The sequence below is a fragment of the Tuber melanosporum genome, assembly GCF_000151645.1.
Source record: "Tuber melanosporum whole genome shotgun sequence assembly, scaffold_6, strain Mel28".
NCBI classification, from domain to species: Eukaryota; Fungi; Ascomycota; class Pezizomycetes; order Pezizales; family Tuberaceae; genus Tuber; species Tuber melanosporum.
Genome location: NW_003299106.1, coordinates 172,090 through 199,345, shown reverse-complemented (window position 1 = coordinate 199,345; position 27,256 = coordinate 172,090). Strand labels below are relative to the sequence as shown.

Sequence of the window (27,256 nt, the reverse complement as noted above, 5' to 3'; positions counted from 1 at the left end):
AAACGGGAGAAAATTACTAACACCTCCTCCCTTCTCCATTCAAATACCCACGTGTCACCACACCGCCTACCGCCTCTCAGGAAGCATGAACCCATACGAAGTGTAAGCCGTCCCGAACATCCTACGCCCCATCAGCCCTGTTCTCTTCCCAACCTTCAAACATCGAAAGAACAAACACACGTATTCCCCACAACCAAGCCAATACAAACCCCGCCACTCCGCCCCAGCAAAATCACGTTAACCCCTATCATCGCATACCACAGCGAGGCGATCGCAACGCCATACTTCTCCAGCAAGCCTCGGAAGAGCCCGCGTTTGTCGTACACCGCATAGACCATTGCCGCGAGGAATGTGAGTGTTACGGCGGTTGGGACTGCGTTTATGCTGGTCTTTGTTAGGAGAGGGGAGGGGAGGGGAGGGGAGGGGGAAGGCACCTGCAGGTTGATCGGGAGATGTTTTTTTCTAACGCTAGGATGTAGCAGAGGATCATGAAGACGAGGTGGAGTGATATGGTTCCGATGTAGAATGCCCGATGGCGGGATAAGGGGGTTTGGGGCATTGGCATGATGTTTAGCCTGGTGTTGGTGGTGCTGCTGGTAAGGGTTTTTCTCTCTCCTTGTTTGCTTTTTTGTCGCTGGTGGAGTTGGGTTGGGTTGGGTTGGGTTGGGTCGAGAGCAGGGAAAGATGAAGTGGTAGTGCCGAGTCAGTCACTGGGCACGCCACGACCCACGATGCAGGTTCCCGCCTAGCTGACCCCCTCCCCTCCACCTCCCCATCCCACGATAGCACCATAACATGGTAGGGCTATGTCTATGGATTTCGGCTCAGTTAATGACGCTTGTGTTCATGCTACTCTGTAGATCATTACCTCTCACTCGGAGAGCAGAAGACATGGTATAGCCCAGGTTTAGGGCCGGTTTCAAGACATCCCATACAGCATCTCCAAGAATATAGCCTTAAGCTAACCTCTCGCCATTCCTACGCACCACCAACCTCAAACATTTTCCGAGATCATCATGATTGCGTACAAACACGAATATCAGAATCCGAGTTGCACCACTAGGGGGGAGGGGGGAATAATAACTGAAGCCAATTGACAGCTTTACTGTGAGAACGCAGTGAACGCACAACACCTGGGTTCGTAGCAAGAAGCACTGGATCGAATTTTCCTTTCTGGGGACCTTCGAATGATTGCCGATATTGGCGGTCTAACTCTCAGAAGGCTCATTGATGCAATCAATCCTATCCCGTTAGGCTTGGATAGTGTAGTGAAAGGATGAGATTAAACCTTGGCTAATCACCTAGTATAGGGCGGTGAGTTCATGCAAGCAGCTTTATTTTACTATTATGATATTTGTATTTATTTTATTCACCCTTATGCTTTTCCCCTCGCTGGTAGGGAGGTAATCACATATCCGGTTCTTCCGCGTGTTGAGTGCTGTGTATAGCCCATGATACCGCTAACACAGCAACCTGTAAGCTGTGCAGAGATGAGTGGGGGGGCTTTCCCTTAACCCCACCTACCCACGCCTGATACAAACGAGGGCGAAAGGCATACTATTAGTTCACTAAATATCACTCGGTATCCTGGACGGGGAAACCCAAAGTTGACGCGCAACAAATTTTCTAAATTCCAAAAACTAAACATGCGAGAACATCAATTTTTTTTCCGAACCGCCAATTGTTCGCACAAGAGGCCCTATTTTCCCCGCCATTTTCAAAAAAATCAAAATCAATAAAATGAAACCGTCACATTTTTCCACCTCCGGTCCGTGAGAAACCTTACAACCTGAAAAACAAAAAAGCGAGTAAATGGAGATAAAACAAAACCAAAAACCAAAGAAAAAAAACCAAAAAACAACGCGAGAACCCACTCCAAGGAAACAGAGTGAAAGCCGGGCTTTCCACCCTCGGACTACCCCCAGCTGATCTAGCCTTCCCATCCGATCAGCACTGGAAGAAACAATCTCTACCACGTAGTTCATTGAAACCCATTGAATCTGGGGAAGTCGATTGTTCCGTGAAGGGTGAACGGGGTCCACCAATCAGAAATAACCGGCTCCCCCGGAAACGAAGGATGCCTATAAATCACGTGAAAGAAATTATCCATTCGCCCCTACTTCATAGTTAGAGGACAAAGATGCCAACACCGGGCATGAGAATTGCTGGCTTATCAGCCAAAGAGTTTGGGGGGAGTAACTATCTCCTGCCGCGGCGGCGCGGGTAAAGCGCCGAAATTTTCGGGCTCCTATAATCCATCCCCTGGTGCTTCCTGCGGATATGGTCGCGCATGTTGTCGACGCGACTCTTGAGAACCCCACAGCCTGGTGCGGGACACGCGGGATGCTTCATGCTTGCGTGCCGAGTGTCATAATGCCGCTCCCGATCTTTAGCGTTTGAGGATCTGTAGGTGCAGTTCCCCATCTCGCAAGCATACGGCTTGGTGTGGGATTTGTGATGCTTTCTAGCATCGCACCGCCGCTTGTGGCCGGGGTGGGTACATCCGGCTTGAGGGCATGCCCACGTGCCGTCAGGGTTCTGAACGGGCTCCGGGGCGGGGAGTGGTGGAGAGCTTGGCTCCAGAGATGTTCCGGCTTGGGGGAATGCCCATGTGCCGTCAGGGTTCTTGAGGGGTTCCGGGGCGTGGGGTGGTGGGGAGCTTGGCTCCAAAGATATGGGAGTTTGGGGGATCTGATCCCCGGGGGATGATTTGAATGAGTTCGGGGTCTCCACGGGGGAAGAAGGAAAATTTGAGGAAGGGGACCCGAAAGAGAAAAGGTCTCCCGAGGAATCGTCCCCAAATTCGCTCCTAGGCAGCCACTGGGGATCTCCGCACAGCGTCGCGGGAGATGTTTGTGGCGTCTCTAAGGGTGATATGTGAGGCGTGAACATGAATATAGGATGGAGGGAGGCATCCGTGGGAGTTTGGGGTAGGTCGGTGTAGTCGAGGATCGGTTCCTCGTACTCGGGGATCAATGTGTATATCGCGTCCGCAAAATGCGAATTATCTGGGTCGTATCCCACAGGAAGATACTCCCCGGGTGTGAATTGATCGTATCCGGACATGTTTGTGATGGGCCAGGAGCAGGGGGTAGGAGTTAATAGACGTAGTTGGCCTACAGGAGCAGGCAGAGAGGCGCTTCTAGAGGGATAGAAGAAGAGAAAAAACGCGGCGGTTGTTATAGGTATAACAAAATGTTTCAGAGCAATTAGCTCGTAGGATAGTTTCTGCCCTAATCGTCAGGCTCACAATTCATACACAATTTTAGTGGGAACATAGGAAAAACATACTTAAGCGTGAAGCGGGGCGAGATCGATGTAGCTGTTCCAATGTATAGGGGGGTTGGAAAGCTGAGGGAAACAGCGGTAATAACCACAATGCTTCCTTCGAGTTTGCAGTGTATCGCCAAAGCCGCCAGCTTCATAGGAGGCTGCTCCGTTTATTTGACCAGGAGTTCTCAGCCTAGGAGGTGGTTTTGAAACGACAAATTCTCCCGTAGAGTTGAGGAGAGCACCGGCGCGAGCACCGTGTGGAATCCCCAACGCCGCCACGAGAAAAGTGGACACCGCGAGTGGTAAGAGCCAGATAACAAGCATGTATGACGCGAACCGATTTGCATCCCCCGATCCACCTGTTTTTAACCCGACTACAGAAGCCCACCCCTTGGATGGCCCTCCAGCGACCGACGGCTGCGTCCCAAACTCTCTGTTCAAACTAGAATCCCCAACAGTACACTTGCAACTTCGACAATCCCCCGAAGAGTCATTATTGGACAAAGTGATACCATTAGAGGATAAGACTTCAGTGCCGAGGCATAACTTATCAACCCTGTGATATCGGTGGCCCCGAGGGACCTTGTCAAACAATGTAGCCTCGTTTGGAGACCATTGACATTGAGCGCACTTTAAAGGACATGTGGTCGAGTAACCCGCTACGTGGAGCCTCGAGGAAACGGAGAGATTACGGATCAGCTGCCTAGTGAAAGGAGGATCCATCAAATGGCTAGAAGGGGTGTGAGATTCCTTACGCGTGTTAGTAAATATTCATGTATATGGGGAGGCTTGTACACACAGAGGGGCCTGAGAGAATATGGGAAGTGACATGTTGCGATTTCGGGACTTTTGGGGGCGGGAGCCGGCGCTGTGGGTCATTTTCGATGACAGTGGTCTCCGCGTTGTCGATGTAAGGCTCACCGGGGAAACTAATTGTCACGTATCAGCATCGATTCCCCTGGGGCGGGTGCACGGGGGAGGCGAGTTTCCGTGCAAACTTCCGGTGAATTGGGGAGGAAAGAAAAACTGAAAATCTCGACACATACTTGGGGTAGCCATCGTGGCCCACCGCCTCTCGAGCGGATGACTTTCCGATGCCCATCTGGGTGGCCATTTTGAAACGAGTATGTGGTCGATGATACCCTGATTCAATCATTGGCTAATTTCCAGGACGGGGGATTGAAATGTTTTGATGTTTGGAAAGGTGAAAAGGAGGAGGAGGGTAGTTAGACGTAGAAGAGGGGAATAAAGGAGCGACTAGAGGGTGAGTAGAGGTTTTGAAAGTGTTGGTTGGTAAGTAAGTTGAAGGTGAAGAAGGAAGGAGGAGTGAAAGGCTGGGGTGATGGTTCTTCTTTTATGGTTGAGAGGCTCTGCGGAGGGGAGCTGATGCCTGTTCAGGCCTCCAACAATTGGAGGATATTATTGGTTACAATTGGTTGAGGGATGGCGGCTACCGCCAATTGGAGCATATGGGAGATTAAGGACACCCGTGCTCGCATCTGCCTTGTTCAGTGAAATACTCGAGCACTGAGGGAAGCGATGAAACTGCAATTGGAAATACTCGTGTAGTACAAGTACAAAACTCGGGAATCCCTTTTCAGTGGCGGGATAACTTACACTACCAGCACAATTGTGATGCTGGCACAGTATGGCACTACGATACGGTAGTGAGGGCAATGATAATGGGAACCATAGTTCGACCATTTTTCAGGCCAACCTTCAACCAGAGCAAACAATCCCTCTCCCCCACCCACCATCCATCTGCAACAATTTCCCCACAGGAGAATCCATACAACACCTCACAATCCATCCGACTCTCGTTTGACAACCCCCCCCCTTCACCCTCACTTTAATACCCAATACTCCAGATCAAGTCAAAGCGTCCAACCGGTTGACAGCCCGCAAAAAAAAGACAAAGACGGGGCGAAGCAAACCTCGATGGACTTTGTGAATATGGTGAATAAAAGTGCAGTTAGAAGCGTGAAGCATGACTCGTTGGCCGGGGCAGTCGAACTCGAGGGGCCCTAATGCTGCGGAAGCAGTGCGCCAATCGGTGACAAGCTCGAACTCGTAGAGGCTTTGACATCCGCAGAATCGACGGCCTCTGGCCCACACAAGTGACATGCATGTCGAATCGAATGATCCACGACTAGCATGATAGCAGCGGGGCTAGCATGATAGCAGCGGGTAGTAGACAAAGTCCTAACTTGCGAGCCCATTCCCTCCGGAAAGGGTGAATTTGGTAGGGTATGCTGATCGGCAGAACTTAGAGTGCGATAAGATTCTACACTCACAAGGGTATATTGCCGCGAGCACAGAAACCATACATCCATCCCTCAGACCCTTACGAGTACTCGTACAGTATCATAATATTATTATCATACTTCTTCCTTTCTTCCTTTCACAGGGGGACCGTACAACCCATACCCCGCTTCGGCCCGCGACAGCCGTAGGGATAGAGATTTCCACCCCGGAATTGCGCTTTTCCATAGCCAGTTTTCTGCACTCCCCGCCACCCCTCTCCCCCAAAACTTACCTCATGGCGAAATAAGTGAAAACAAATTAACAAAAAAAGCCCCGGACGGGGACTCTGCCGGTTAGCATACGGCCAAGAGCTCCGAGAATGGGAGGAAATCGATTCGCCCGAATGCAATATATTTCTCGGGAAGCTGCATCTCATATCGCGGCGACAAATCCGTTGAGAATCGAACCAGACCATTTTTTTTACACTTTTCTTTTTCCTTTCTTTTTCCGTTTTCCGGCGCTAAATAGGTGGAAGAATGAAAACAAGGCTATGTCTCTGCTTTCATCGTTATCAATAGGATCGTGTTGATTGCTCTGACTGCAACTGTCGGAGTTGGGGGGGGGTCAAGTTACTTATCCAACCAGTAGACTACCGGTACCGTAGTGCCCCAAGCAAGGTCTACTAACCTCGCATCATGCTCGCACCCTGTCCATTCACCATGAAAACAACACATGCTATCATGCCCCCCCCCCACAGAATCCACATCCAAAAGCAGAAGGTTGCATACCCCGCTACGACCCACTGTCAAGGAGTCCCCCAATCAACTCCCCCGCCAAGCAAAATTGGGCTCCCGTCCGTATGGTGGTGTAAGTAGAGATACCGTTATGATATTTTCCAAAAAAAAAAATATAAAAATTCAGGCGAACCATTGATACTCGAATGAGAGTAAACTTGATACCGCACTGGCATTGCACCTCACTCCAGAGCTTTGAAGTTCTGGAAAGCGCAGGAAAAACAGATAGAATGGGTCGGTGTGATATTGCGCTCTAGGCAGAAAGCCTAGCTTGATAGTTGTATGATACGCGTACCGCCGAGTACTTCACTATACGCTAGTAGGGAAGTACTCGTACCAGTGCTCGAGTACGGTAGGGTATGTTTTGTTTTGCCTATACTCGAGTATATGATACGTGCCATACCGTACCTGTGCATGGGATGAGAAGATCGGCAGCAGACGGTTGTCTGCCATGCTACAATAGAGATGCTGGGTCACTGATTTAATAAAATACTACCGGTAATTTACTGCGCTTTCCACAGATACCCCAAGGTCTCTCAGGATGTTCAAGCTTGCCATCGTTCCGTTTCCACTAGAGACCGCCCCAACAACCCACACCCTACCGGCAGCCAGTACAGTACCGGTACTCGAGTACAGTACTCGTAAATACTTGTAGACTGCTGTATGATATGATACAGCATCACCATCTCCCATGCCCCCCTTTCCTTGATACACCAATCCATCGCACAGCAAATCACCCACTCCAAACCTTAACCCCAGCCGCTATAATAAGACCCGGCTGAGGAAAAAAACGCCAGAAAGAAAACCTTATTTCCACTCGTCCACTCACTCACCTTAATTTCCCTCACTCCCCACGGACCAAGCCCGCCCATGCAAAGGGGCCTCAAAACCGACAAAAAACAAAGACTGCACTACAGACCGTTAACCCGCCCAAGCGTGCAAGTACGAGTACTGCACAGCAGGGCTGTGTGTGTCAAAAAGTAAAGAAACACTTGGATCTCTGTAGATCATCAATCAGTACTGGTATATCTGGCCAGACCTATTGATACCGGTTCGCTATTCGTCGGGAACGCACCCATGCGGCCGTTGAAACTTGAAGGAGTTACTTTGAGCACGGTTGTTACGGGAGATCTAGGGATGGGATGGGGAGGGGAGCAAACGGTTGTTTGTGCCTTGCAACGCTCGATGGGAGTGCTCTTGTTCCAGATCATTCCGCACGGGAGGAGGCCGGGGGCAAAGAGGTCGTTTGCGCCAAGAAGGGCATGATACGGGTAGTATGTTGCATGGTGTTACCGTGTCCTATCCTACCTATCCTATCGGGATCTGCGGGTGTGAACGGCATGTAGTCGCTTCTCAAGAGAGCCTAGTTTGGCTGGCTAGGTTGGCAGCAGCACTCAGGCTTCCCGCTCTATCATGGAACTCTGCGCTGGGAAGTCCAGCACCTCACCTCCCCAATTTCGATCCACACCAGGCCACCATGACCGTCCACCGTACCGCCTCGTACTCCACAAAGTTGCCCCCTACAAATCTACTATCGTGACGAAAATTATAACTCAACCTTCCAAACATCCACATCAGAATCTTCTGGAAAAGGCTCTTTCCCCACCGATATCCTCTCTCTCTTCCACCGCCCTGCCCTGCCCTCCCGATCCATAGCCCGTCAATGGCTCCTACCGTAGTTTGAAAGAAAAGAAAAAAAGCAACAATACCGCGGAAGTGAATTCCTACTTGTGGGGTTCTCCGGGGTGGAGTTACACTAAGGATGAGTTGATGGAGGTGGAGGTGGTGGAGCAGGAGCGAAGAGTATGGAATTGAACACCTGGCTGGATAGCTACTGTGTCATAGATCGGCGAATTACAGATAGAAATTGGGTTTCTGGGGGGTTGGGAGGGTTGTGATGAGGGGTGCGAGTCCCAGGTGAGTCATGGAGTTTGTCCCCTGATATTCGGGGAGGAAGGGTTCTTCACGTGATAAGGCTGGAAATGATAGTGATAGTTGGCGGGTACCGCGCTTGATGTTTTAGCGTCACACGCGGAGAGAATGCAGTATCGTAGATAATGGATTACCGGTAAATTTACCGTATTCTAAATTATCATTCTATACTCGTACGCCGCGTTATCTCAGGCATTGCTTACTCACCCACTTCCTAGAGTTCGTACCCAATCATTCCTCCATGTGTCGCCATCTTTCCTGATAAGACCAGCGTTTAATATGTCTCATTGGCAGGCTATAGCCGACTAGTAGGAAACACTGATCCCTTTTGCCCCACCCTCCCTTCGCTAAATACCGGTAGTATACCTACCCCACAACGTAACTTGTTCTGGGAGTATGGTTTGACATCTTTACGACACAACCACGAAAAATCAGCACGATATCTAGCAGCACCCAAGGATACCAGGTGCCCCAGGAAGAGAGGAGTTAGTAAAAAAAAAAATTTGGCTTGGGTAATAGCCTGTTACCCTCCTATTTCGCTTCGCTCATAGTCGGGAAAACCAAGTGTGACGTAGAAGCAAGTGTGACGTGGAAGCAGGTGTGACGTCCCTGTTTATTTTTTATTTTTTTTGCATGATATGCTTATATAACAACAGTTATCCACCAAATACAATCTAGCATGTATATATAGCTTACAAATTTTTAATTAGGGGCTATGAAATTTGCATTTCTTGCAATCGAGTTACAAGATGTACATTAAGAATCAAAATTTAATCTACCTGTTAAGTTATCACTATTGCTACCTCTCTAACTACTACGTAGGTGAATAACAGTGTCTCTTGTAAAATCCCCTCCAAAGGTCAGTTGTCTATAAGGAAAATTTATTCACAAATGACCAGATTTACTCTCAGGACCACTCAGTTAAGCAGTATTATTAGAAATACTATAGCTAGTTTCAGTAGAAGATACTGGCTCAAGCAACAATAGAGCTTGCAATAAACCTAGTAGTGGTTGAAGTATCTCCAGATCCTCAGTACTTGGATTCATTTCTAGGTCTAGTATTAGAACTAACAGAGTTCCAGTACAGTTTTATTATTGGTTATCTAGTGTATATAAATGGAAGATGGTATTACGAATGTGGCTAGGCATGGAAAAGGTTTTCACATGACGCATAATTATGAGTCATAGGTATGCTATTGTTTTGCACATATGACTCATTGGGGTCATATGATTTGTTATGTTATGGTTTGGTAGGTTTCGCACATGACTTGAGTATGAGTCATGGGACGTGTGCCTGGTAAGTATGCCTTACAAGTGTACCTTGCGGGTATGCCTTGCGCATATAATTTATGTTTAGCATATGACCTCGTTATGAGGTCATGGGTTTCGCGCATGTGACTCATTCGAGTTATGCGACTTGTTTATTGCGTTATGATTAGTGTATGAGTTTTCACACATGACCTCATAGTGAGGTCATGGGTTTTAAACATGTGACCACTTTGGTCATATGACTAGTTTATTATGATTGAGTTTCGCACATGTGACCAATTTGGATCACATGACTATGGGCAGGATAAACACTATATAAGGAGGCCAGTATAGCCGAGGAGGATAGGTTCTTCACACTTTGTTCTAAGTACTTTTCCTACTTCTTACACTCCATGTCAGAAGTGAGCACACCAATACTTTACTTTATTTCGCTCGCGATAAATACTTCATCTACTGTTACTTGTTTGTGTTTTTCATTTCGGGCAGTCGGTTAGAAGTTAGTTGTTCTTGCTTAGAAGGCACTTCAGTGTGCGATATCCATGGCCTAGTCCCGGTAATCACTGAGTGTAGTTTGAGCGAGGATGGCATCTTCAACAGCCTCCTCTTCCACGGATTCTCCCCTCCCTTTGAGGATGTTGTCCCCTGTTCAGTTCGACTCCAACCCCTCCTCCTCGCTTGAGACCGCCTGGGTGGTCTTATCTCTTGTGCCTGCTACTGAGTGTTAGGTAGAGACAACTTAATAGACTTCTAAGTTGCCTAGGCCAAGCGAGATTTGTTTCTGTAGACAGAGATTGTCTAGGAAGGCTCGGACTTTGCTTGTTTCGTTTATGACTACTAGGAGCGATGTAAAATAGGTAAAGTAGAATAGAATCGTAAAAACAACATTATATTGTTAAGGTCTCTTCTCCGTTGCTTGATGATGTCCAAAGCTTTAGGAGGCACTTCGATATTTATATTCGACGTCTGAGTGTTTGCGGACTACATCTATTTATCATACAACTATGTACTTCTTCAATCATAATTCGCGACGTTAAGTTTTCTTCCAAGGTGCGAACACCTGTGGACCCTGAAAACTATTACACCCTCTTCGGTAATTATGATATTTCTTCTTAGGAAGCGTGCTGCCTCCAATAGTAATATCTCGATTAACAGAGTCTTTAGACTTATGGCCTAGTTCTTAAGTCAAACTGAGTTGGCTCCAATTGTCTTCGCCATTGATAAAATGATCAGTTTTATTCACGGCTATATCTGCAAAGGTGGTCATCATTGCAACTATCGTAAGTTGTCTGACTCCGATTTTTTGTAACTCCATACCCAACTGATAGATTTTCTCTGGATGTCTTCCTATTAACTCGCAGGAAGCCATTCCACCAGATTGGTAATTAATCCCTCAGTCAGCAACCCTTGGTTGCTCTCTGCATAGTAGGTTTCAGTAACCATTGTAGTATTGAGAATTACCTCATGGCTACGACATGTTCCGAAACCCAATTGCAACACTCCGTGAAGTTCGTTGGCTTCTTTGGTTGTGTCCCTTTGGAGTTCTAGACTCTTCTGGTAGATGTAAATGTATTGGTCTCTAGTAGAGATCCTTTACCATTTGATACCATCTTCTTGTGCGAAATCGTCCCATTACTTATGGCTCATGCCAAAGGTGTCATGTCTTTGAGGCCAAGTAACTCTCTGAGTAGTTGACAGAATTACTCTATTCTACTTCTCAGACCTAACCGAAGGTCCCCTCTCATATATCCTGTGAACAGTATTCGGTTGGATGGATGGCAATGACGTATATGGTGTTATTCTAACACCGTTAATTCTGTGGTAATATAGTCACAGGACGCAACTGAGGTTGATATATATGATGATGCACGGGCCCCGTAAGGGAGCCCGAGGGGGGTGTTGGAGACCAGAGATTCCGATTCCGAGTGGGGTTACCCTACTTAGGGTGGTTTCTAGGTATCGGGTTCTGGTATTCCTAACATGAGCTCTCTCCTCTTAAGGCTTCGCCCTGAATGCCTTTTTGGTACATAAAAATAAAAAATAAAAAAATAAACATAATTTAACCATTAAACTTTTTAAACATTAACTCCTTTTGCACCCGATGAGAGTAGGGTAAAAGACCTTCCGCGTTTGCTTGGCCACAGTAGGAAAACCTTTCTCTCATCATCCTTCCTCTGCTCGCCTAGGCATTTCCGGATTATCATGGTGAAATTCATCCACCATTTCCCTCGCATTATCCATACCAGTGGCAGGTTCCCAGGTGTTCTCATCTTCAGAACATCCTTGCCATTTAACAAAGTACCATAGTTCACGTACCTCCTGGTAGCGACCGCGTACTCTTTTTTTGTAAGAGGGTAACTCGCTTCTTACAATTTTCTCTATTTCCCATAATAAGTAGTCCTCAATATCCTTGGGCTCTCTGGGAGGCTATTATCGGTCTGTGTGTACCGACTCTCTGTAGGGTTCTAATAGAGATACGTGGAATACTGGGTGTATGTTCCATTGATCCGAGATATTGAGTTTGCAGGCGCAGTTTTCTCGTTTCTCCAAGATCATGAATGGTCCATATAATTTAGAACTGAGTTTCTTTGACTTTCGGCGTGTATAAATGTTTTTTGTGTTTAACATTACTTTATCGCCAACTTTGAAGTCAGGTTGCGCCTTGGCCTTCCTATCGTAGTATTTGGCCATAGCTGCTTGTGTCTGTTGGAGTGATTCTCTTGCTTGTTCGTGGATCGCTTTTATTCAGTTTGCATATAGTGTGGCTCCTGGATTTTGCGCCTCGTGTTCCTTCATGCATTTAGTTTATTGGTGGAATCCATAGTTTGCGTAGAAGGGTGTCATCCCTTGTGCATTGGTTGCCGAGTTGTTGTAAGCATGTTTGGCTAGAGGTAACAGCTGGTACCAGTCATCCTGATCATAGTTGACAAAACTTCGCAGGTAACCTTCCAGCACTTGGTTGGTTCGCTCAGTTTGTCCATCTGTTTGAGGATAGTATGCTGTAGATATCCTCCTTTTTATATTAAGTGTTTTGCATAGGGATTCCCAGAATTCTCCTGCAAACTTTGAATCCATGTCTGAGACAATTTCTGTTGGTAAGCCATGTAGCTTCCATATTTCCTTTGTAAAGGCTGTTGCCACATCCTTTGCGGTGGTTGTTCCTTCCAATCTGACGAAGTAAGCCATCTTTGTAAATTGGTCAACAACTACCATAATTTGGGTGCATCCTTGACTTTGGGGTAACTGTGTAATATAGTCAACTGAAATTGATGCCCATTCTGCGTAGGGTATTGACAGCGGTTGTAGTAGACCATACTTCACGTGTCGTGGGGATTTGTTGTGTTGATAATTATCATATGACCGTACATAATTGTTTACCCAATCTGCTAGGCCTTTCCAATAAAAATCTCTCATAATTATCTCAAGGGTTTTTTCTTGCCCGAAGTGTCCTGCTATCTTAGCGTTGTGACATCCTTCAGCTATTGTCATATAAAGGTGCTGATTTTTTCGTACGAATAGTCTTTGCTTGTAGTAACGCAACTTGTCGGATAAGGTCCAGTCTTTTGGGAAAGGCTTGCCATGGTCTCGTAAGCTTTCTAACTCATTTCTTCTTTTAAGCCATTCCCTATCCCCTGGGATGGCTTTTAGGACTTGCTCTAGAAATTCCGGGTTGAATTTCTTTAGTTCCTTATAGGCCAGTATGGTGCTAGTCATGAGTATTCATTTGGGTACTTCGGTTGCATCATACCAATGTATATTTTGGTTTATTGATGCATGTAGTTGGGTGACTACCAGCTCTAATTCTCGGATAGTAATAGCCCTTGTTGCGATATCTGTGCTGCCGAATCCTGATGTACCTTTTTCGGTATTCTCTAGGTTATCTATTTCCATCATTTCTGCAGTATTAACTTTCTCTATCACTAGTTGGGCAATTCGATCGCCCGCCTTGATGTGACAGTCTGCATCTCGATGGTTAAATAGTAGTACTTTGAGTTCGCCGTTATAATCTGCATCGATTACGCCAGCACCGGTAGAGATACCGCTTTTGACTGCAAGTCCGCTTCTAGGAGCAATCCTTCCATACGTCCCAGTTGGTATACCAATTGCAATACCAGTTCCAACAACTAACTGTCCTTGTGCTGGGACTGTGTTTTCCTGCATTGCATAGAGATCATGGCCTGCTGCCATTTTTGAGCCTTTAGTTGGTAATCTTGCCCTGGTGTCTAACCGTTTTACTCGAATCACCGAGTCTGAGTCGTTCCAGTTAGCGGTTTCCTGTATATCATCTATGCTTGTGTCATTTGTTTTGCTGCCCACTATTAAGCATATTTGAATTTCTCTTTTTGCAGTTCTTGTTACTGAACTGATTTGGAAATGTTCGGGTTTCAATATCACCTGTTCGCAATGTGCAGCTCCCTACTCAGAATGGTACTCCGGCTGTTGACTGAGTGCATCAGGTTTTCCCCCTCTCGTTCCTGGGCAGTAAACAATTCTGAAGTTGTAATCCACTAACTTCGGCGCCTAACGGATTTGGCGTCTGCTCCAGACCTTCGAGGTGAGGAAATATTGGAGGTTTTAGTGATCGGTGTATACAGTTATAGGTTTTTTGGTTCCAACCAGGTATTGGTACCACTCTTTGAAAGCTTCCAATATTGCCAATAGTTCTTTGTTATGGATCTCATAATTTCGATCTGCGGAATTCAGCTTGCGGGAATGAAAAGCTACAGGATGTAGTCTTTTTTCCACACGCTGGGATAGGATGCAGCCTAAGGCAAAGTCGCTAGCATCTGTTTCCACCACTGTTTCTCTTTCTGGGAAGAAATGGTGCAAAATTAGGGCCAAAGTAAATCTTCTTTTAAGCTCCTGGAAGGCCTTTTCCTGTTCCGGACCCCACCGGACCTTCTTTGGATCACCTTTCAATGTTTCCGTAATAGGAGTGCAAATTTTAGAGAAGTTCTCTATAAAACGTCAGTAGAAGTTAGCAAATCCTTGAAATATTTGGACTTCTTTAACCGACGTAGGTGATTTCCAGTTTAATACTGAATCCACCTTTCGGGTACTCATGGATACCCCATCGATGGCTATCATGTAGCATAAGAACTCCACTTTTTTAACGTGGAAGAAAGATTTCTTTATTGATATCACAAGCTGGAAATCTGTTAATTGTTGTAACACTTTTGTTACTAGCTCGATATGTTCCTTCTCATTTTTGGAATAAATGAGAATGTCATCCAAATAACATATGACCCCCTGATCTAGATATTCCTGAAGGACCTCATTCATCATGTCCTGAAATGTAGCTGGAGCATTGGCTAATCCAAAAGGCATGACCTTATACTCGTAATGTCCATAGCGCGATCGGAAAGCTGTTTTCCATTCATTCCCTTCTTTGATTTGGATGAGATTGTAGCCATTTTTTAAATCAATTTTGGAAAAGATACTAGCTCCTGCCACACAATCACGTAACTCCGACATTAATGGTAGTGGGTATTTGTTCAAGATGGTTATCTTGTTCAGGTTTCGGTAGTCTACCACTAGTCGTAGTCTTCCATCTGCCTTCAGTGTAAAGAGAATTGGTGCACCAAAAGGCGATTGGCTCTTCGTGATCTTCCCTTGTTGTAATATATCATCAAGGTATTCTCGTAACAGCTTAAGTTGTTTATCAGATAGAGGATAAATTGGTCCCCAAGAGGGTTTCGCTCCCTTGACTAATTTAATTTTATGATCGAAGGTTCTCCTAGGGGCTAGCTTTGCTGCCATTTATAGGAGAAATAATTTCTTGAATTTCCAGTAGTGTATTGGAACGGAATCGAAGTTGATCTCATTACGATTTTCTGCAACTCCAATTTTTCCTATTTGGATCGTGTTCTCATCCGAAGCGACAGTTTCATCGTATTCGAACATATCCGCAATTCCTTCATCTTTTTCTTCTACGCAGTTTTTGCATTTAGAGTCCCGAAATTCCCATTTTGTAGGTTCTCCAATGTTGGATAGGGGGTGCTCTGAATGCCACCAGCCGAAAGAGATTATCATCCTGTAATCGCCTGCTGCTGCGATTTCACAACCAACTTCAGACATGTATTTGTTTCGTCCTATTTCAAGCCAAATAGGGTGTGTGTAGAACTTTCCTCCCAATGGAGTTGATACTCCATTAAAGCCTTGGATGTTGACCGGATTCGGTCTCTCTGTAAACGGGATTTTTAATTCTTTTACAAGTTCTGTGTTATTTAGGAACACATTGGATCTTGAATCTAATAGTACTTGTATTCTGTAGCGCTGACGATTCGGGTTTATAACATGAATGTAACCATGTCCTTCAGGACAATCATATCTTGTAGGCTTTGGTGCGCTAAAAGCACGCTTTTTTGGATAAGGCATCGAATCGTTGTTTTGTCGTTTCAAAATGTCTGAGGTTTGATAACAACAGGGATGTTTGTTACCGCGCCTGCGTAGTTTAGACCACTTAGGTCTCCTCAGACAAACTTGTTTCCACTTGGTATATTGGGCAGCCCACTAATAGCTGTAAAGACAATGACTAGTTGTCTTTACCCCCTGCCAAGGGGTTCCCATACCTTCCACTTTTACTATCTGTGGAACCAATCCAGGGGGTCTCTGCCATCGTCCAGATATCATGGAAATAAAAGCCGTGTGCGTAGGGCTGGTCGGCTGTCTTTTTGATAACCTTCTGGGGCTTATTCTCTACCCTCATTTAATTGTAGACAGTGTCCTCACTTTATAGAGTTCTGTTTGGTACCAGCGTGGCACCTAAGAAGCAGTAACTAAAGGTAAGGTCTAGAGCTCTTGTACCTATTTCTCGTATAGATCGAAGATGTGCTTCACTTATCCTCTAGGTCCTTATTCTTAGTCCTACTATCGCTCCGTTCAGAACCCTTGGTGCTGTCTGTTTCCTGTCTAGGCTTTGGTCTTTATCAGAGACCTTTCAGTATCCAGATCATGTGCCTGACTACCCCAACTGTCATGCGTTAGGTCATTAGGGCGAGCTTGTGTCACTCCCTTGGGAAGCATAGAGGTGCTGCCAATGCGTATTCTGCTCTTTATTAATCCCCTTGTCCTTGCGGCAAGAAGAACGCGTGTACTTCCACTCAGGTCATGATTTCAAGGTCAATTTCTTCACTTCGACGTCCCCTTAATTTACCGTTGATTTTGATTCCTAGAGAGTATGTCTCTTCTATACTACCCGAACACCGTAGTTGTTGGTACTCATGAGATGACTTAAGTCATCTCTTCATTATCGCCTAGTTTCCAGAGTTTATTACCTCTTGGAACTTGGGCGGCGGAAATCTTTCTGGGACGGTTAACTGTTACCACCCTTCTAGGCCTTAGTGACTTGAATGGGTAGTCATCTGCCCTTGTTCTAGACATCTGAATTTGTCCCCAGCAGGTTTTGTAGTCATGGTTTTTCTTACCACAATGAGTACAATTACCATCCTGCTTTCTCTCATCAATAGTTGACTGAGGGATTCCTTCATGTGCAGCTTTGACGTTTGTATGTGTTAACTTCGTAGTTCCAGTAGATTTCTTTACTGGTTTATTGGGTTCTGGTCCCCGTTTCCCTTTCTTGGAGGGACCACCTCTCTTTATGAAGGGTTTCTCCTTTTTTTCCTTGGGTTGAATTTTGTCTGCAGGTTTCTTGTCTGAAGATGTCCTTACAGGTTTTGATTTGTCCCAGTCTAGATGGTCCCGTTCCTGTTGTTCCTCCTCATCCCTTCCTGCTTCTCGGACTGCCTTTTCCCATTCGGCATTAGTGTCATACTTGTTTAAGGAGAGTCGCCATCTAATCTTGGAGGGCAACTTTCTATCACATGCCATCCGCCAGGCTGGTCCCATTAATCGGGCATCGAGATTCAGATTATGTATTTTCCTCATGAAGGTCTGAATATCATTTTTGTACTCCACAGACTCCATATCCCGTATGGCCTTTCGTCATTCTTTGAGAGGGGAGTACCGACTAGTAAATTCGTGCTCAAAGCAAGTCCAGGAAGATAGTTCTAGATCTTATTCTTCTCCTCACAGACTATCCATTGCGCATCGATACCATACCGCTATTGGACTGACCTGATCCCCTTTTGTCCTACCCAGGGTGTAGATGATGTGTTCTCGATCATCATCTGAGATTCTTGGGCTTCGTTCGAAGTAGTCTACACATTGGGTTAACCAATGGTAAACACATTGACTGGTCTTTGCTTCCAAAAATAGGGGCTGGTCTGCCAGTCGTTTAACCGTTTGAGCCAATGCTTCTGCAAGTACATCAGTTATTCCAAGCTGTTCAGGGGTTAGTTCCCGTCTGAATCTGGATGGTCCTCCTCCATGTTTTTCTCTGTTACCATCGTTATCTCCATTGTCACTCCCATTGTCTGGGTCGCTGCCTGGTATTAAAGAAATTGGAGGTTCTCCTTCTCTCTATTTCCCTTTGTCTTGTGGAGGGATTTCCTTAGGTTCCTCCCGTTCTGCAGTCTCTTCCCATTCTTCTGGGACTGATTCGAACATAGTGTGTTGACCACCTGGTTGTCCACTATCTAGTGCCTTAAGCTTGTTAAGAACTAGTGATAGGGTATCGGATATGTGGGCTTGATCCTTCTGGATGGTACGGGTAAAGTTACTACCGTTCTGAGTCCCTTTCTTGCCGTGCGGCCAAATTGGATATCAAGGTTCGCATTGCGGTATTTTGTTGGGTCTGTTGTATTCTGAACTCTTGGAAAGTACGTTCTAGGGTGAGGTCTCGTTCTAGAGCTTCTCGCTGCAGTTGGGTGGTTACCTCTTCGTGATTCTCTTGCTGTGCATCTTGTGCTGCCAATTTGGCGGCAATCTACCTATTGATCCTTTCTTAGATTTCTCGGACATTCGCTTCTACCATTGTACACTGACGTAACATAATAGCAATATTATGGTCATGTATATCTTGTCCTTCTAACAGTCGTTACTGGACTGCTATCAGTCCTCGTACGTTGACTTGAGAGTCTGCTGATAGGGTGTCAAAGGCAATATTGGCAGTATCAATACTGGTTGATATGTCTTGTCGGATTTGACCTATGACAATTCCTACCCTAGCGGCAAGTCTTGCAAGATCTGCTGCATGGGTATTTGGACGTAGAGTGGTAGATCGTGAAGTGGGAGAAGAGGCTCTTGAGGATGGAGGGACACTGTGAGCCCTGCCCTCTTGTCCTCCAATAGGTTTCCGAAGAGCGGGAGGGAGAGAGGAAGAATGACTGAAACTTGTAGAGTGATCATCTCCCGAGGTATCCATTGGTTCTCCTGGAAGGATCTGTTTAGGAGGTTGAGCCATCTCTCTTGCTCATTTGCGAGCTTCTTTTTCTTGTAAGCGGGCTATGAAGGCCGCATTCTGGGAGGTTTCCGTTTAAGTAGAATATGCGGTAGGAGGAGATAGGTTTTAATGGGAGTTCGGATGAGTTCTGAGTCTCCACACTATAGGTATAGTAGCAGAGAACCTGCTACTAAGAAAGCTTTCTTCGCTGGTATCCCAGTCAAGGAAGGGTTTCCAACTGAATTCTGGTCCGTACCAGGTTTCGTATATTCTTTGAAATTGTTTCTCCGTAGGAAGTAAGTTGGGGTTGGTATACCACGAAAGAGCTTCTTGTAACAGAAATGGTACTTCTGAAAGCCCAAACTGACTAGAAAACACTTGACCAATAGCTGGTAAGTGTACCTTAGTCAGTGGTTCAAAAATTGAATTGGTTCGGGATAGTTCTTCAAAGGTATCTAGGCTGACCGTAATATCAATAACTTCACTGAAAGTGTGAATCGAATCCATGCAAGTGGTAACCGATTAGAGAGCCTTGGTAACAAGGAGATCTGACAATATACTGTTAGGCGGAGACAACTTGGTAGACCTCTAAGTTGTCTAGGCCAATTGAGATTCATTTCTGTAGACGGAGATTGTCTAGGAAGGCTCGGACTTTGCTTGTTTCGTTTATGACTACTCGGAGTGAAGTAAAATAGGTAAAGTAGAATAGAATCGTAAAAACAATATTATATTGTTAAGGTCTCTTCTCCTTTGATTGATGATGTCTAAAGCTTTGGGAGGCACTTTGATATTTATATTCCGTGTCTGAGTATTCGCGGACTACATCTATTTATCATACAACTATGTACTTCTTCAATCGTAATTCGCGACGTCAAGTTTTCTTCCAAGGTGCGAACACCTGTTGACCCTGAAAACCATCACACCCTCTTCGGTAATTATGATATTTCTTCTTAGGAAGCGTGCTACCTCCAATAGTAATATCCCGATTAACAGAGTCTTTAGACTTATGGCCTAGTTCTTAAGTCAAACTGAGTTGGCTCCAATTGTCTTCGCCGTTGATAAAATGATCAGTTTTATTCACGGCTATATCTGCAAATGTGGTCGTCATTACAACCATCGTAGGTCGTCTGACTCCGATCCTTTGTAACTCCATACTCAACGGATAGATTTTCTCTGGATGTCTTCCTATTAACTCGCAGGAAGCCATTCCACCAGATTGGTAATTAATCCCTTGGTCGGAAACCCTTGGTTGCTCTCTGGGTAGTAGGTTTCAGTAATTATTGTAGTATTGAGAATCACCTCATGGCTACGACGTATTCTGAAACCCAGTTGCAACGCTCCATGAAGTTCGTTGGCTTCTTTGGTAGTGTCCCTTTGGAGTTCTAGACTCTTCTGGTAGATGTAAATGTATTGGTCTCTAGTAGAGATCCTTTACCATTTGATACCATCTTCTTGTGCGAAATCGTCCCGTTACTTACGGCCCATACCAAAGGTGTCTTGTCTTTGAGGCCATGTAACTCTCTGAGTAGTTGACGGAATCACTCCATTCCACTTCTCAGACCTAGCTGAAGGTCCCCTCTCATATACCCCGTGAACAGGACCCGGTCGGACGGATGGCGACGACGTATATGGTGTTCTTCTAACACCTTCAATTCTGTAGTAATATAGTCACAGGACTCAACTGAGATTGATATATATGATGATCCGTGGGCCTCATAAGGGAGCTGGAGGGGGGTGTTGGAGACCAGAGATTCCGATTCCGAGTGGGGTTATCCTACTTAGGGTGGTTCCTAGGTATCGGGTTCTGGTATTCCTAACACTGAGGCTGGCTGTGGCCTTATTCCCACAACTACATAGTCATACGTTATGCTCAAAGAGAACCTTAGTTTTCTATAGTTACACCACTGTCACGAGTGTCGAAATGCTGTGAACCCACAGTTTGATGATTTGGTTTGGCTGACAGTCGCTGATGTGACCATTATCACGATGAAAGAAGTGGAGGTTTCGGTGAGAGGTTTCCTAATTGGGAGAGGCTGTTCAGCTACATGTGGCTTGAACAAAAACACTACCACAGGACTTTTTGTTCGGTTCAACTGCGATCATGGCTCGGAATACTTTTCAGCCCTGGCATCCTCCTCCTCCAAAGACTCTCAGGCTATCGTCGCTGAATCCTCTATGCTACTAGCCAAGAGTGCCTCAGCTGCAGCTACAGTTGAGGCAAGTTCTTGGTCTGCTACCCCTCTCCTCGCTAGGGCCATCCAAAGCAAGATGCCTAGCTTCTTCCTGCAGGCCTCTGCACCCAAGGCTGGCTCGTCTACTCCATCCTTTATGGCCGGGATGTCTTCTGGAGAAAGGGTACTTTACCAGACCCCAAAATTCAAATTAGACGACCCTGAGGATGAGGATTACAACCCCCCTACTACTGGGACATGGCGCCATATACGGTCGGTATCCTACACTAAATGATCCGCTGCGCTAGTTCTGGGGCCACATTTCTTGAGGGCCATCAATGTCGATGAAGGCCGAAAAAAGCAGATCATTTCCACCCTAGCAGGCCTTTCCCTTGACACACATCACAGGCACCTGGCCGTTCCCCTACCTGTGAGTCTCCTGTCGACCATTGAGGCTACACCACCCCCCCATCTCCGCCGGTAACTGAAGACATCTTGCCTACTTATGAGGTGTTGGCTTGGGACACTCCCCTGGATTTGGAAGAAGGACATAACTCTGAAGCGACTGGACTAGGTAATAGCATTCATACCCCCTCTCCAGCAATGGCATCATCACCACAGGACTTTAATAGAGAGGGGACCCTGCCGGAGGTACAGCTATTAAGCTCCCGGGAAGCCTCATATGACACAGAGATACCGTTGGAGGTTTAACTTCCTGATACCCAACCTGAGCAAGCTGATGCCGCTGTGGCTCAGGCGGACTTAATTATGGCAGGAGTATGCCAGATGCTTGATGCAGGTAGGACATCCTCTCCGGGGCCCCGCTCTGGTAGTATAATAGGGTCCATGTTAGAAGGGTTGGAGGACATCAGCTTGGGCAACACTCAGCCCCTCCTGTCCTCGGAGTCTGAGTCGATTGAGGAGGACACAGTACATGATGTCCAGGCCTGGATGAAAAATGGCGCCGCGTTTGGTAATGAAGTACCAGAGGATGGAGTGAATTGCTGGAGTCAGGTACACCTACTGGAACGGGCAGTGAAGGCGCTGACAGATATTGTTGGCAAGCAAGAGGAAGAGATAGAGACCCTGCAATGTAAGTTGTCTCCCCGCCGTCGATCCCCATCAGTGGGGTCTTGCAATACCCTATTTATTTTATTGGGAACAACAATACTACCCCCTGCTCCCATTAAGTTGAAGGAGACTGCTACGATGGCTCCTACTGCTAAAGCCTCCTTCACAGAGGTAGTGAAGTGGATGGCATATGTGCACAAGGCTCCCAACTCTCAGAAAGAACAGTCATCCTCCACCCGCCCCACATTAGCAGCCTCCTCCTAGTAGTCTAGCAGTGGGAGCTCCTCCAGCGAAGGGAGGGTGACTCTATGTGTGGCTCAGGGGGGAGAAGGCAAATCGATGTACTGGAAAAGAGGATAAGGAGGAAGAAGAAAAGAGAAGAAGAAGGAAACGTGGTAGACGCCTGAGCGGTGCTGCAAGAAGGAGAAGAAAAGCTGCCAGAGAATCTGGTAGTGAGAAGGAGAAGGGGACCCCGACCAAGACTTAGGGGAAGAACGCTGATAGACAGGAACCAACTCCAGTAGCAGTGGCGCCTGCTGCTCTGCCAGCTTAATCAGGGCCTGCGGCCAAGGCCAGCATCAAGGCAACCGCAGCCCCAATATGACAAAAGTACCGATGGGTTCTACAGGGGCCTTCTGACCCGCTCAGCTCAGTACTGGTACCACCACAGTTGTCACCGACCCCAGATGCCCGCAGCAGGCATATTACAATGCGATTCACTACCTACAAACAGGTAGCCCTACCAGAAGGTGTGGGTATTGACGCAATTCAGAACTGAATCAACACAACCTTCTCCAATCAGGGAAAGATTTGTGGCAATGCCCCATATATCCGTGTCGGGCACATCCGGCCTGATATCGGTTGTATCTTCTTGACTCTGGCCAGACAGTCTATTACCGAACTAGGCAACCAGCTCAATAAGGTAAGGCTTGACGTACTTAGAGAGTTGTCACTCCCAGAGTTCGAGTTTCAGAAGAACTTGGAGAAGGTGAAGATTTTGGTTTCTGGGGTCCCTCTTGCTGACACAGGACGAGGATCAATATGGAAGGTTGAGGGATGGACTGGGAGCACAGCTTTTGATGGCCTCTGTACTGACTTGGAGCAATCCAACACTGGTGTAGTTATGGTGTCCAGGCCAGATATTATGGGGTCCATCCACGCCATGAGATAGGCTAACGCTACAATATGTGGCATCTGTTTCATGGTCCAAAAGAATGAGGCCATCAGGGAAAGGCTGGCGGAGGGAAAGATTTGGTTAAGAATAAGAGCCCACGATGTCCGGGTATTTGAAGAACATAGACCCCTAACAGTTTGTGATAAGTGTCTGGAGACTGGCCACTTTGAGGTTACATGTGGTCGCCCACCCCGCTGTCAGTTCTGTTTTGGAGTACATTGCTCCCGGGAATATATATGCAGCAAGCTTGGATACCCAAGATGTGTGGGCCAGGCCTGTGGATACACTAGGAGACAATATTGGCTCTGTGACCGGATGGACTATTTCACAAGGGATACGAGCAGTGCCCAGGAGTCAGGTCGTCACCCCAAGCAATATTGTTCTCGATTCCGAAACAAGGAACGACCCTACCGACAGAACCTGCCAAGAAACTGGAATAACAGGGAAGTCAGACAAGTAGGGCTCGAAGAAGACACAGCAATTGTAGAAGGTCCCCAACACAAAAACTGGTTGAGGTCAGCAGTGATGAGGAAGATGAAGGCCTCCATCAGACATCAGCCAAGGCCAAGGATAAGGAACTAGAACACCCTTCTCCCTGCCCCTCCCCGGTGCATGGAATTTTGAAAACCACTGCCACCTCTAAACCATACCAGGGAGATACTTTTTGGACTGCCCGGGACTAGGATAGTGGTGTCTCCTATGCTTCTGGCCCTTGTGGCCCATTTGGATCAGTCAAGGCCCCCTGTAATGATCCCTCCTCGGATGGCTAGTTCTTGGCGACGGGGAACGATACTTCTCTTCTCTTTCTTCTCCTTTCTTTGTCTTATCATAGCACTAGGTCTCTGCCTACATTACCCATAGTACAAGACCTCTGTCTTCTATCGGGAATGCCTATCGTAAGCTTTCTCTAACTCTTCTTCGTGAAGAGCTTTCCTTAGCATAATGATAACGTTGCAATAAAGATAAAGATCGTAAAGGTGTTTTATATTTATTAAAGTAATAAGTAGGAAAAGTACTGAGAATTCAATCTAATTTTATTTAAACTCGTACCGCCAACACTGGTATACGACGAGCCCCCTCCGGCACAGAGATACTGCTAACCAGTATACCAGTAATCCTAAGCTAACTAAGTCTACAGTGCCGCACCTGCCATCCTCGAGTCATGCCCGCATGAGAACTAATTACAAGACCATCAAACAACCCAGCACCCTCCCCTGTCCAAGTCTGTAGCCCCTCTGGTATGAAGCCAACCAGCACTAAGCGTAGCCGAAGCCGAGCAAAAGACTGACCCGACAAGGTTCCTTGTCCAACAAAAATTAAAAACCACTACCGCTCGGTCTGAATACCGTCCTGCGAAACCTCCACCACAGTAGAAAACCAACAAACAAACTCACATATCCTACAGGCGACACAATGGCAGAGAGGAAGTGACCAACATGTCCACCTCTCGCATTCGCATGCCAGGCCATCGACCCTATGAACCCACTTTGTCAAGTGCTTCCAAAGAGCGTAATGGTGAGGAGAACCTGTACCCGCTGCCTGTCCCCCAAAACAAAACTCATAAACATAGGAAATCCATAGAGGTGGTGACAGACCTAAACGCTCAGTGGGGCCTATCTCCCACCCGTGGTGCCTTGCCCCTGCCAGCCATACCCATTGCCAAACCAAAGAAACCAAACAAATCCCACAAAACCCAGCACGCAAGGCCCAAACAAGTCCAATCAGGTGGTCGCAACCCACTATCCATACAGGTGGCCATCAACTATCTGGGTCGTTGAGGAGCTTTACAGCACTCAGCAGCTTTACCCAATAGCCCTATCTGGCTGAAAACACTTAATCAGACATCGCCCAACCTGACGCATGCCCGACCGGTGCTTGCAGGTGCCTCTCCCCTCCCAATCAGCACCCCCTAAGCCCCACACACCAGGTGTCACAGAGCCCATCCAGTCCCCTCAGCCCCTCAGACAGATCAACTATCCGATAGCCACAGGACAGCTATACCTAGCCCCATCAGGCAGCCACTGGTCTTGGCCACGCCAACAGAACCACAACCCTCGACACCATATAGCCGAGGGGAGTCCACCAGCTAAAGCCAGGAGCCACAGACGAGGCTGCACCAATACCCGAAGGCACCAGCACCAGCCACACCATCCAACCCAATTGAACCAAAGTCCAACTGGGCCGGGAAAAAAGTCAAGCAGAGCCAGCCAAAGTCAGCTCCACAGATTGGGCAAAAGGCCAGACCAATACATCGGTCAAAAGGCACTCCCAACCGACGTGACAGGAAGGGAGGCGCAAGGGAAACAGAAGTAGTCAAATGGAAGGTAGGCCCCACTTGTAATGGGTGAAGCTGCCAACCACAAACCACAACCGAACCAACCTAACAAACAGACAACGTGAGCATCTGGCAGCCAATTGTCCCACACCACCCCAGGCAGTCACGAAAACCATGCCAGGGGGTAGAGACTTTCAGGGTTAAAGCCATCCCCACCGAAGCAGAGAGGAGACACCTGACTGAACCACTGTAAATGCCACGAGGACAATAAGCTCCAAGGGAATGGTGATAAGCAATATCATAGGATTCTGACTGTAGAAATGTAAAGTAATGAGGCAGAGAGGAGCTGGCGAGGCCCCCTCCCTTGGGGAAGTGATGTGGCTGGTACGATGTGTTGATACTTGGGAAGGTCATCAGTCTGGCCCAAGGGCGTTTTGTATCATGAGAACTAAGGACTCCGTTAAAACCTAACAAGAAACATGAGCTGGTCCAAAGAACGACACGGGTGATCCCCCCAAATGCAATGTTCAATCCCCCCAAACGAATATGATACCTGCGAGTAGACGATAGACGGAAACCGTAGACATTTTACTGTCAGGGGCTCGGAAGCGACTGTGATGAGTACTCGAAGTGCTAGTATTGTGAGATAACCAACCCAACGAAACGAGACGCAAAAAGGTTATCTGCCATGCAACTCAAACAGACCTCAACACTAAAGATCCCAGGAACTACTGAGCGAACTCAGATATCTTCCCCAGAATCCACAGTATCAAGGCCCATCATTGTGCGAAAGAAACGCTCGGGGCGAAGTGACGGCAAGGAGGAGGAAAAGTACTTAGAACAAAGCGTGAAGAACCTATCCTCCTCGGCTGTACCATCCTACTTATATAGTGTTCTTCCCGCCCGTAGTCATGTGACCCGAAGTGGTCACATGTGCGAAATCAAATCATAATAACCTAATCATGTGACCAAGATTGTCACATGCTCAAAACCCACGACCTCATAACAAGTTCATGTGCAAAACTCATAAACCAATCATACCGCAATAAACAAGTCATATGACCCGACTGAGTCATATGCATGAAACCCATGACCTCATAATGAGGTCATGTGCAAAACATAAATCATATGTGCAAGGCATACCCGCAAGGCACACTTGCAAGGCACATTGGTCAGGAGCACATCCCATAACTCATATTTGAGCCAAGTGCGAAAGCATCACAAATCCCACACATAACAAATCATATGACTCAAATTAGTCATATGTGTGAAACAGTAACATACCTGTGACTCATAACCATGTATCATGTGAAAACCTTTTTCCTACTAAGCCACGTTCGTGATACCCCCTGTTAATGGTTATTTCGACAATGGCATTAAATGTGGGGAGCAGTAGTCGGAATCGGGTACAGACATTTGATTTGTTTTCTTTTGTTGATTTGTTTTTTATTATTAAACCACTGGTTGACCTGGAGAGACTACATGTACCTATAGATGTTGATGGATAGGATTTGTTTTCTTTTGTTAAGAAGTCAGGTGTTGAGGTATTTGTTCGGTCCTACATTTGTGAGATGTTTGAAATGGTGGGGTATAGGGAGAGCAGTGCCAGTATTGGATATTGGGAAAAGAGAGTAAAGAAAGTGCTTGCCGGAGTCTACTTCCGACTTGGCTACACTAAGGACCAATTTGTTGGCTGGTTGGACGAACTCAGGGAACCAGACATCGTGTTTGGCAACTGTAATGCCAGACACCAAGATTGGGACCTCAATGCGG

General features: G+C 46.6%; 1 protein-coding gene; it reads right to left on the bottom strand.

Annotated features, from left to right (window-relative positions):
* Positions 1 to 1,607: 1,607 nt before the first annotated feature.
* Positions 1,608 to 4,572, bottom strand: GSTUM_00009612001 (uncharacterized protein). XM_002840812.2 has 6 exons: positions 4,320 to 4,572; positions 4,073 to 4,202; positions 3,450 to 4,023; positions 3,292 to 3,381; positions 3,193 to 3,228; positions 1,608 to 3,116 (listed from the first exon to the last, which is right to left on the bottom strand). The coding sequence occupies exons 1-6, from the start codon at positions 4,385 to 4,387 to the stop codon at positions 2,200 to 2,202; spliced, it is 1,815 nt and encodes a 604-aa protein (XP_002840858.1). The 5' UTR covers positions 4,388 to 4,572; the 3' UTR covers positions 1,608 to 2,199.
* Positions 4,573 to 27,256: the final 22,684 nt, after the last annotated feature.

Excerpts from the sequence above, each read along its gene's own strand:
- GSTUM_00009612001 (XM_002840812.2), bottom strand. The coding sequence starts at position 4,387 with ATGGCCACCCAGATGGGCATCGGAAAGTCATCCGCTCGAGAGGCGGTG. Across the intron at positions 4,024-4,072 it reads ATATTCTCTCAGGCCCCTCT|GAATCTCACACCCCTTCTAG; the intron begins GTGTGTACAAGC and ends AACACGCGTAAG. Across the intron at positions 3,382-3,449 it reads TCCTAGGCTGAGAACTCCTG|CATTGTGGTTATTACCGCTG; the intron begins GTCAAATAAACG and ends ACTCGAAGGAAG.